Here is a 12,209-nt window from a genome sequence, read left to right as displayed (position 1 = left end):
TTATTTTCAATTTAAATGGTGTTTTTGTCAGTCAAAAGTAGCTGAAATAAAAATGCTAGTTGAATTCTTTACACTGCAATTTAAGTATAAAATGTCTTTTTAAATAAAAAACATCAAAAATGGAAGAAGAGTAAATCACATTCAACTGCATTCTTGTATAGACAAGTTTAATTAAAAGGAGTTTACCTTAATCTAATATTTTTAATGTTTTTTGCTTTCTGAAGGCTCCTGAAGTGCTTTACAAATTTAGGGGCTGGTCCTTTAACATTTACTCATGTAAGCAGCTCTTGCTCATAAAAGTAAAGACAGCTCTTGTTAGTAAGATGTGCAGAATCCTTAGGGCTCCATAGAGCCCCCTCTGTAGTGAAGTGGGGTAACCATTTGACAGCAGCCAGTAATATCACACAACAACTTGATAGGCAGGGAATGCCACTTAACAAATGTTAATCTCCTACAGCACTTTGGAGCCAGAGAGAAGCTGTATGTGCTAAGTATCAACTTTGTTTTGCTATTTACCTGAGAAGAGACTGCCCTATTATACATAATCTACAATTGAACACACACAGAGCTGTATGAATACAAGTATTCTAGAAAAATGTCTTCTTCAAGAAGCAAAAGTAACCAAAGTTTCCTCCTCAGAAGGAAACAGCAGAACATCAAATACTGGGTTGCTTAGTTCACAGACCAATAATGTTGTTTTTGCAGACTTCAGATTCTTTTCAGGGTTACAGGTTTCCCACCTGCAGTCTAAGACGTAATATCTGTTCAAAACAAAAGAGCTTACTTTACAAAATAGAAGTATACATCTCAATTTATCAAAACACTTGGCTATAGTATAGCATGGCTGTTTAATGCATCCCTCTCGCTTTCTACCGAAAACATAGGTAGTTGTATTTTAATTTTAAAAAAATGTTTTGTACATTTAATTGAATTTGAAATTTCCATCCAAGTAGAGATTGACACAAATCACAAGGAAAAAATTAATCGGGTAAGTAGTTAAGGTTTATGCTTACTTAAATTAATGTGTATATAGTATACTCTCCTGGTTAGCAAAAAGACTATATTTACTTGCAAATCAACATGTTTTAAGGGGTTACCAACCAATAAGAATAAACTTTTCTTGAGGAAAATAACTAAAAAGAATAAAAGCCATTATTTAAATCAAGCTTTCCTCCTTGTTGATTTAATAATGATTAAAATCAGTGATTTAAATAGCTTTGATTTAAATCAATCCACCCTGACCCAATGCACAAAAGTAATTTGGCCCTTTATTAGAACATACATATGTCCTGACAGCATGTTCTTCTATGCAACATTAATATTCTGAATGAATAGCAGCCTTACCACATAAGTATATGTGGATGCATCTGAAGGGCCTTGCCTCACCACCACTACATATCTACTGACAAATTCAGGCAATGTACTTAAATACTAAAAGTGTGAGATTTTGGTTTAAAAATATTCTGATATGTATTAAACCAGTCCTAGCTAAGTGTCTAATTTGTAGTGTAAACTGTCATAAACTATATACCATCTTATCTCCTCCTCTTTCTGTTTGCGGGTCCCATAATTCCACATGCTCGTTTCTTTCCAGCTGAAGCCTCTCTTGGCAAACCACAATTGTCCTTAAGTGAGTAGCTAGGTTGTTCTCTTAGCTTCATATTTTGAGTATGTTTAACAGTTGTGAGGAACTTGGCACATTCCAGAAATCCAAAAGCCCATGCAAGATCTTCTGCTGTTTGTCCATCATTATTGCACAAACTGAAACACAAAAGTTAACACACAATTAATTTCAAATTATCACTATGTAAGATGAAAAGGAGGACTTGTGGCACCTTAGAGACTAACAAATTTATTTGAGCATAAGCTTTTGTGAGCTACATACAGCTCACTTAATCGGATGCATTCAGTAGCTGTAGCTCACGAAAGCTTATGCTCTAATAAATTTGTTAGTCTCTAAGGTGCCACAAGTACTCCTTTTCTTTTTGCGAATACAGACTAACACGGCTGCTACTCTGAAACCTGTCATTATGTAAGATAAGGCAGTCATCCTAATTCTTCAGTAAATATTTTTATTTCAGGTGCACAAATATTTGAAACAGAGAAATAAGCTACCAAAAAAATCAAGAACAAAGAAATTGTCTCAAGTATAAGACGTAAGAACAGTATAACCAATAGATGAAATGGAAAGCTCCTCCAACCAGGGAGCTATGACCAGTGAGCTCCTCTTAGCTGTTGTGGTAAAGAGGTTTTTCTCTAAACCAAAACTAAAAGACAATGGTATAGTTGTACAGTATGTGGACTATCATGATAAATACTTGTAATGGCTGCACCATATTTTTACGCTTTTTAAAAAAATATGCACGTGCACGCACACACTGCATTCCAACTACCACAATATAGTTTGAACAGGAAACAAAGTTCTGTATTAGCATACATTTCTTGTTAATGTATGTTAAGATTATAGTGGAATAAGTTAAATGAATAACTTCTTTGAGGGTTAATATTTGAATTAGTTAAATGTAGTTTTGACTTACTCTATTCTGGCATCACTGGCAACGAGTAGAGCAAGACACTCCAAGCTCCCAACTTTAGCTGCCTTATGAATAGGAGCTTCTCCATGGCAATCCTAAAAACATAAAACAGAATTTCACCCTTACTATATCATAATCACTTAATAAAGTGGCAGGGAGAGATTAACCAGTTTGAGCACCATCAGAACTCTAGATGACATAATTTTGATGACAAGTCAGAAAGATGGGTCAGAAAAGTATATATCCAGTTAAATACAAATAATATGCTATTAAGTATTTTTAGAATATTCTTTATTCATGTAACAAGCTGTTAGAAGATTACATACAAAATCTGTTGCAAAACCTTTATCTCCTCGAACAGCTTTTATACAAAATGTGTACTCAAAGCTAGATGGAAATTTTTCAATATCAGAAAATGCCAATTAATCGAAACCAAAACTGTTCACAAAACAGGTTTGGATTTAACAAATCTCAAAGTTTAGAACCTAACAAAATGTTTTTGTTTGACACTTTCAAAATGAAAATTCCTGTTTTTCCAATTCAAAATTAGTTTTCTTGTAGAAATTTAAGCTAATTAAACTAAAAAAAGAAGCTGTAAAGGTCAAATCAAAATAAAATGTTTTGAAGTTATCAAAACACTGACCTGATTTTGGTCTGTGAAAATCTGAGATTGACTTTTCATCATGATCTGAGAGAGGAAAACAAATTTGAACACTTGAAAATATTTGAGGGACGTGAAAACAGTTTCTGACCCACCTCTGCTACATATCCACATTCATTCACTAATCAACGCAGGAGGCTCTTCCAGCAAAACACAGAGGTAGGAAGTAACAGGGCACCGTTCATAGCAAAGTGCAGAGATACAAGCAAATCACCAAAATTTCTGCTATTGAGATAAGTGTGACTCCGTAACAGACCTTGATATAGATTGGAAGGAGATTATGTGAACGTTCCCAAGACCCTAACAGGAAAAAGGGGATACTGAAATGCTCTCCCATGTGCAGATCAGGAGACAAAGAAAGTTTCAGATTTGATAGGGGTCCTATATATCTACAAAACAATCGGAACACACAATAACCAGAATGAATTTTAAAGTACATTTTACATGAGGAAGAGTCTATTTTGAAAGTGTTTACAACTGATTTTGATTGAGGACTGGGGAAGAGATGTTTCATACAAAGGACACTTGTTTTCATGTAATAAATTGTTTGTATAGATGAGATGCAACAAATAATCACAGGCAACTAGTCTGTATATCTCATCAAATCTGTGACAACTAAAGATTTACATAAACAATATACCTTTCATACAAATAACATGCCTCATTTAAATAAGGCAGTAAAAAGAAACAAAAAGGCATTACTTGTACCTGTTGGTTCAGATTAGCTCCTGTTTGCAGTTGCCATAGTAGGAAAAAAGCTTGTCCTCCACAAGCAGCCAAGTGAGCTGGGGACTGACCACCGGCATCTGCAGGTGCATTCACCCCAGCCCCCGCCTCAAGCAGGAGGCTCAAGCCGTCAGGCTACGGGAGGGGAGGAAACAAGTGTTTTAAAAATACATTTAGCTTCACGTTATTCTTAGACCTGAAAGATAAATTATACAGTAGCAGAAAAATCTGAAGGTATCCCCCCACCTTCCCCTTCACAGAGAACAAACAGTCATCTAATGTTTATGTCCCTTTATCATAGGCTTTTCCATTTGAAAGAACCAGGCTATTAGCTTTAAACTCTGGCAAAATTCTACTGACATCAGTGGGATTTGGGTTTAGCCAATAGTGGTAAAACTACATTTCAAACAACTCAACACCTGGACTTCTAACAACGCACAGAAACAACCGTGCAAACTCCTCAGCCTCACCTCTGAGCTGCAATCCAGCATCGTCCACATTGTCTCTTTTCGGCAGAGGACTATTTACTCCCAATGTTCTGGGGCGGCGAATGGGAGAAGCCCAGCCCGCCTGTCCCCGATTCTGTCTAGTGCAAGTAGCACAAATCAGACACCGTGCAAGCTCCAAAACCCGAACCTCCAGCCTGAACTCCCCTCCCTCTCTGCTGGAAACCGGCTCCTGCACGTACACAAACAGGAGCACATGCAGTTCAACCCGCCCCCTTGTGCGGCGATTGGCTCCTCCTGGTGTTTTCTCCAGCCGTCCTGGGCGGGCTCCCCTTGCACGTGTTTCAGTGTACAGCACAACGGAAGGCTGGGCAGCCCAGGGCCTGAGGTAGGTGGGGCGGCCATGGAGCGTAGTGCAGCTAGGCACGTATCACACACATTCACACACGCAGACCGACACCCCTGTGCTTTTTGCTGCAGCCGCAGGAGAGGAAGGAAGAAAAACAATTCCTCTAGACTAATTATTGGTCTCTCTATGAAGCTATAGATAGCTAGACATATGCTTCTTCGTGCACGTATGCGGGAGCGTGAAACAAAGCCTCCCCGTGAGAAGATACTTTCAAAACTCCTGCCGTCACACTCATCCAGAAGTGAATGGTTTTAAGCAAGACCCACACTTCTCTTATTTATTACCCAATTAATGTATTTTGAAAATGTGCGTGCGAGTTTAGAGCTTGCAAATGGAATAGGTGCATAACTAGCTACAGCTGTGCAAGCTGGCCCATGCTGACCTACCAATGCTCTCAACTCTGATGTGGAGAGACCACCTCTCCAGGCCTGAATTAGGGGAAAACTGATACCATCCATCATTTTCAACCAACAGAAACCAGGCTATTAACAAGATCATCTATTTTCCCATTCAAGGAAGAAGAGGGTAGTTGTCTGAGGGCCCAGTCTGTCACTGGACTCTGTTGATATTGCCAACAATTATGGCAAAGTTATTACCAACTTGATGAGCTGGGTTTGTACTGGTGACCTATGGAAAGGACTGTGCTCCAATCCTTAATGGCAAACTCATTTCTATTAAAAATAAATCTAGCAAAAATATAGCTTTTATTTTCAGATCCTCAGTTGCTAAACCATTGAGGTTCCTATGTTGTCACAAGCCAAATAGACAAAATCAAATTATATATAGACCTGTTTCCACTGAAATAGAACAGAGATAGCTACAACCATATTCAGAAGTAGTTGTTATCAAGCACAATTGCTTGACAACCATTTTCAAACATGGAGGTAGTTAGCATTCTCTGAGCAATTCCAGGGTCTGCTATGGACAGGGTTTTGTTGTTTTAAACCAATCATACTTCAAGAAACCATGCTACAGACTTCTCCAGTCATAGGCCTATTTTAGCACAGTTTTGTAACACAGCCATGTCAAAATGTTTAGTATGGACAAAATACTCATTAGGTTCATGCTTCAAAGTAACTTTCTGTCTTGTCTACACTATAAAATCAACTGAGGCAGGAGACTGAATTACATGGCAGTTTCCCTTCAGGGGACTGGACTAGATGACCTCTTTGAAGGTCCTTTCCAGTCCAATGATTCTATGGTATTTAAAATACAGTCTTACAGTACAGACTGAACTGAACTCTGTTTTAACCATGTCTCCAATTTGTAATATATCCTGGAACTTTTCCTGCCTTAAAACTTTAAAATGAATTCTGTTTCCTTTGCAAGCTTTTTTTGACTCCATGACACATGCATTCTTGTTTGTTATGGAAGTTACTCCTGACTACTAGCATCATTTTTAAAAAATAAAGATCATTGTATCATTTGTTTTGGAAAAACAAAACTGAATGGACTTGGAAAACAGATTTAGAAAGAAAAGTGAAATCTGATCCCTGCAAACCTTAACAGTATTCCTTTAACAGAAGTTTAGTTTTACAAGACCAATGCATTTATTTTTAATAAATAATCTCTCTCATTTTCCCTTTCCTATGTAGAAAATTAACTCACATATTGAAATAAACAGAAGCTATGCAAAATAGGTGGAATATATATGTATAACAAGCTGCAGCGCTCCAGATACACATGTAATATACCGAGTGTAACATTGCACTCCATATGTTTTATGGAAATATGCTTATGAGTGTAAATATAATGTGACTGGAATATGCTTTATGCAAAAATTCTCTTGTAAGGTATCATTATAAATCTTATAATCTACTGAGTGTGTTCATCCTATTTGCATGAATGTGTCATTCTTGTATCTGAAGCTAGAAATATGAAGTATTACTCTGAAGTCCTACTGTAAGGATGCAAACAAAGTGTGGGCCATTAATGGTGGCTTGGAATCTTGATGGCTCCCATTAACTAGGACAATTGGTTGTAAATGGCTCTGTTTACTTGTAAGCCTTCCAGTATATGTGGGTGCCAGCCACCCGGTAATGAAGTCTCACAGGACATGTGACATACTGGAATCCATCTTAAACCTGGTGCTTTTCCATTTAGAAGCAAGGGTGGGAACCCAGAGAGAGACAAAGGTTTCCTGCCTTGTGCCAATGATATTTGTTCTGTCTGTTATTACTTGGAACCACGTAAATCCTACTTTTTATACTTAATAAAATCACTTGTTTATTAATTAACCCAGAGTAAGTGATTAATACCTGAGGGAGCAAACAGGTGAGCATCTCTCTCTATCAGTGTTATAGAGGGCGGATAATTTATTAGTTTACCCTGTATAAGCTTTATACAGAGTAAAATGGATTTATTTGGGAGTTGGATCCCATTGGGAACTGGGTGTCTGGGTGCTGGAGATAGGTGACTTGCTGAGCAGTTTGTAGTTAAAGTCTGCAGCTTTGGGGGTGTGGACCAGACCTGGGTCTGTGTTGCAGCAGACTAGCGTGTCTAGCTCAACAAGGCAGGGTTCTGGAGTCCCAAGCTGGCAGTGGAAAACAGGTTCAGAGTTAATTCTAGTACATCAGGTGACAGCCTCAATGGGGTCTCTGTGACCAGACCCATCACATTAGTTAGTGCATTTACTTCAGTGTGTGACCATTTTTGCTTCTCTCATTTCAGACTGAAATAAACACATCTGTGCAACTACTGGATTCAGTCTTTATTCCCACACACAAAACCAAGCAAATTCAGTCCAAAAGACACTTATGATTTCAAATGCACAGGTACCAGAAAATTCAAAATTATGGTTTCCACAGCAATCATAACAACTACACTGCAGATGTTTAATTTACTTCTGGATATAAGGCTAAATAGGGCCTGGATCACCCCACATTTTAAGGCCCCCAATACATCTGCATTGCCCTACAGGTTCTGGCTTCAAGCCAAACCTCACCCAAAATGTCTCACCCTCCCAGACTGGACACCTGCACAACAGATTCTCCCACTAGTCCTGCCAGCCACTCAGGATTGATTTATCGTCCTCTTACCTACAAATTGAAAAGGAGTACTTGTGGCACCTTAGAGACTAACCAATTTATTTGAGCATAAGCTTTCGTGAAACCAGTTATGAGAAGGCTCTTCCCCCCCGCCAGACCCAGGCCCCACCCCTGCTCCACCCCTTCCCCCAAGTCCCTACCCCGTCTCTTCCCACCCCCGCTCCGCTACTTCCCCACCTCTTTCCATCCCTGAGCATGCCTCGTTCCCGCTCCTACCCCTGCCTCCCAGAGCAGACCTGCATGTCACGAAACAGCTGCTCATGGTGGGCAGGAGGCACAGGGAGGGAGAAGGAGGAGTGATTAGCGGGGCTGCCAACAGGGGAGAGGCGCTGGGGGGAGAGTGGGGAGCTTGGCTGCCGGTGGGTGCTAAGCATCTGCTAATTTTTCTCAGTGGGTGCTCATGCCCATAACCATTTAAATTTATAAGAATTTTTGCATTTCTGCAGCTAGCTTCTGCCTGTCACTCCCATTCTGTAGGACTCAACATCATATTAGCAAAATGTGGTAAAGGTGCTGTCATGCTGGCAAACCAGGTGCCAGCTCTTGCCAAGTCTGTAGGTGTCAGGTGAATGCTCCCACTGACAAATTCATAGCGGGAAAGCAGACCAGGTCACCTAAATGTTAATATTGTTCAAAATGGGCATTAGACTTGCAAGGATGTGTTTAGTGTTCAGACAGTATAAAATGACTGTAAGTTGCTGCATGCATTAATCTTATATGTAATGTCTGTATTCCATGCCACAAGGTAAAATATAAGTTTGTTTGTTAATTGTTAAAATGCCTGCTCAGAACTTGTGAACTCAGATGAGAAGAGTGGCTCCTGCTCTACCCATCCAGGAGGGCTATCAAAATTAAGTGGGCCATTGTAGGATAAAAGCTTTGTTAATTGCCCATTACCCATGGAGTAAGAAGGCCTCATCCCATTGGTTTGAATGCTGGAAGAAGCAAATAAAAATAGTGAAGGAGAAGATTTTTCATTTCTTTGCTGTTTGAACTCTGACAAGGGCTGACACTAAAAACAAAAGCAGAGATCCGCAGGGTCAACCTGGGATTAGCCTTAGAAGACATTCAGTGTTGACAGGTTTCAGAGTAACAGCCGTGTTAGTCTGTATTCGCAAAAAGAAAAGGAGTACTTGTGGCACCTTAGAGACTAACCAATTTATTTGAGCATGAGCTTTCGTGAGCTACAGCTCACTTCATCGGATGCATACCGTGGAAACTGCAGCAGACTTTATATATATACAGAGAATATGAAACAATACCTCCTCCCACCCCACTGTCCTGCTGGTAGTAGCTTATCTACAGTGATCATCAGGTGGGCCATTTCCAGCACAAATCCAGGTTTTCTCACCCTCCACCCCCCCACACAAATTCACTCTCCTGCTGGATGACTTTGGATGGGCTATCACCAGCAGGAGAGTGAATTTGTGTGGGGGGGTGGAGGGTGAAAAAACCTGGATTTGTGCTGGAAATGGCCCACCTGATGATCACTGTAGATAAGCTACTACCAGCAGGACAGTGGGGTGGGAGGAGGTATTGTTTCATATTCTCTGTATATATATAAAGTCTGCTGCAGTTTCCACGGTATGCATCCGATGAAGTGAGCTGTAGCTCACGAAAGCTCATGCTCAAATAAATTGGTTAGTCTCTAAGGTGCCACAAGTACTCCTTTTCATTCAGTGTTGACACTATATCACTATATCTCTGTCACCTTTTGGAACCATAGACTGAACTCATTTGTGCATTTATGTACAGTTTAAAGCAGGCAACATATCTCTCCCATTTCTTTTTTCGAGTTAATAAATCCTTATTTAGTTTACTATAGGATTGGCTACCAGCCTTGTCTTTGTTGTGAGATCTAAGGTACAAATTGATCTGGGATAAGTGACTAGCTTCTGGGGTATGAGAGCAACCTAAATATTTTGTGATTTTTGGTATAAGTGACTCAATGGTAAAGACTGCTACAGTGATCCAGGAGTTCACTTTTGTTACTGGTGAAATCTAATTATAGAATATACACCCAGTTTGGGGTGCTTTTGACAGTCTGCCCTGAAGTTGGGATTCACGGTCATGAACCACTCCAGACAGTGTTACAAGTGCTTTTAAAATAATCACAGTTTCAAAACTCCCATTTTGTTCCCCCCCCTTTTTTTTTTCAAGTGAGGTTTGAAAGCTCCTCATTCCATTTTTGGCAGTGCAATCTGTTTCCATAGCAATGGAGAAAGCAGCTATCAATAGAAATATAAGAGGAATGCTTTCAGATATATGTGGAGGGCTATAAACTTTGTTTTTCAGAAGCTCCAACAGATTTTAGGCTCCAACAGACTCGTAAAAATTCATCTCCATTAATTTTGGTAGAGTTACTCCAAGGAAGAATATGGTCCAATACGTCTAACCATACTTGAAAATTTAAGATTTTGTCAGAGAAGTTTTTTAAAATATCACATTAAAGACATTTTTTAAAAATTATTTCATTTGACAAATGGAATGTAAAGAACATTCTGCAAAAGCAACGAACCACTTCAAGAAAGGCAGGTATACTGGATTCCTACACTTCTTGTGTAGCTGAAGGTATGTGGGGGTATAAGATAAAACTGCACAACATATCTTATACTATTTCTTATGCTTAGTTTCATTTCTTTATACATATGCAAAATATGTTAATACAGTATTATAGTTGAAATTTTCAATGAATAAGAATTTTTAAAAAGTAAATTTCCACAGCAGCTGTAACTTGGGCTTGTAATTGTGAGGCATTTTGTATTATTGTATATAGTGCTAGACTTTATGTCGGAGTGGATTAAGATAGAACCTTGATATCCATGGTTTACGATCAAAGAAATATCAGTAACAGGGAGGAGTACAGCTGATCGATGGAAACCTGGTGCCTACTGGGGTGTGCTGGGCTTGGCAGAAAGATCAAGAATTTGTAGGTAAGGTTTCAGAGTAACAGCCGTGTTAGTCTGTATTCGCAAAAAGAAAAGGAGTACTTGTGGCACCTTAGAGACTAACCAATTTTATCTGAGCATAAGCTTTCGTGAGCTACAGCTCACTTCATCGGATGCATACTGTGGAAAGTGTAGAAGATCTTATTATATACACACAAAGCATGAAAAAATACCTCCTCCCACCCCACTCTCCTGCTGGTAATAGCTTATCTAAAGTGATCACTCTCCTTACAATGTGTATGATAATCAAGTTGGGCCATTTCCAGCACAAATCCAGGTTTTCTCACCTCCCCCCCCCACACACAAACTCACTGTCCTGCTGGTAATATAAAGTGACCACTCTCCTTACAATGTGTATGATAATCAAGGTGGGCCTTCTCACCCCCCCTCCCCCACACACACAAACTCACTCTCCTGCTGGTAATAGCTTATCCATAACTGTTGCATTGGTCCTTGGAGCAGAAAACCCTCCCCTTACTATAGTAATAAACTTTGAGTCAGAAACTTACCAGGCTCAGGGACAGCTTCTGTCTCCTCTGGATTTGCTGCAAACTTGGCAGTGGGGTTTTCCTTAGGGGTGGGCGGCATCAAACAGTCCCTCTGAGTATGGACTCAGAATTTGGTGTTGATCCTGTCCCACAGCCTGCTCTGGACTGGTTTAATAACCAGTCACTTCATGCTCCTCACTTGGAGCCTGCAGAGAGGTCGCATCAGTTCCCATGCTGGATTCAAGGGACAGAAGGCACCATCCTGGCTGACCACTGTTAGCTCTATGCTGGACATAGTGCTCAGCACCTGGTCAAACACCTCACAAAACAGGCATGAAGTTGCTGAATTGCCTGAGGTGTGGTTCTAGTTTCTATTCTTCTTGTACTTACTCTTGAGCCGCTTAATCTGGTCCCTGCACTGGTCGTCAGTCTGGAAAATTTTGAAGGCTACCAGCTTTTTAGCAATCTGACCAGGTCATTCCTGGTATTTTTGCTATTGTCCACAGTTTTACTGGCCTTGCAACAGAAAGTCACCAAAATCTGGCTATGCTCCCCTGACCAAGAAGCAGTATGCTTGTTCTGTTGGGTCTCCACTGAGAATGCAGAAGGCTCTTCAGTGGTGTCTTTGCAGCTCGGTGCTTAGAAGGCAATGGAAGGATGCAAGGCAACTCACTGAGCTGCTGCTGTATGCCAAGGGGAAGTGGGTTCCATTTTCAATTGACTAGCACCCTTCTGGAGAGACACTGGGGACGGTCCCCTCAGCTCGACCCAGTTGGGGGGCTTTGCCCAGCAGTCTGTGATGCTCCCCCCAGCCGGGGCCCTGTCAGGTTGGCTGAATCTGGTGAGTCACCCCGCAGCTGAACCCTGGTTTAGGGCGAGCGCGGGGCAGAGCCGCGAGGGGGCGGGGTCCGGACCTCCCCCACCAGAGCGTTGTCACTGGCGCCCTCACG

General features: G+C 40.5%; 1 protein-coding gene across 1 annotated transcript; it reads right to left on the bottom strand.

Moving 5' to 3' along the window:
* Positions 1-150: 150 nt before the first annotated feature.
* Positions 151-4,601, bottom strand: ANKRD37 (ankyrin repeat domain 37). The gene is made up of 5 exons (XM_084627575.1): positions 4,392-4,601; positions 3,904-4,056; positions 2,538-2,629; positions 1,532-1,761; positions 151-761 (listed from the first exon to the last, which is right to left on the bottom strand). Exons 1-4 carry the CDS (start codon positions 4,419-4,421, stop codon positions 1,536-1,538), a joined length of 501 nt encoding a protein of 166 aa, XP_084483701.1. The 5' UTR covers positions 4,422-4,601; the 3' UTR covers positions 151-761; positions 1,532-1,535.
* Between the last annotated feature and the right edge of the window lie 7,608 nt (positions 4,602-12,209).

This window comes from Lepidochelys olivacea (assembly GCF_965140295.1).
Source record: "Lepidochelys olivacea isolate rLepOli2 genome assembly, chromosome: 4".
NCBI classification, from domain to species: domain Eukaryota; kingdom Metazoa; phylum Chordata; order Testudines; family Cheloniidae; genus Lepidochelys; species Lepidochelys olivacea.
Note: the sequence above shows the minus strand (reverse complement) of the source record. Positions and strands in the feature narration are given on the sequence as shown.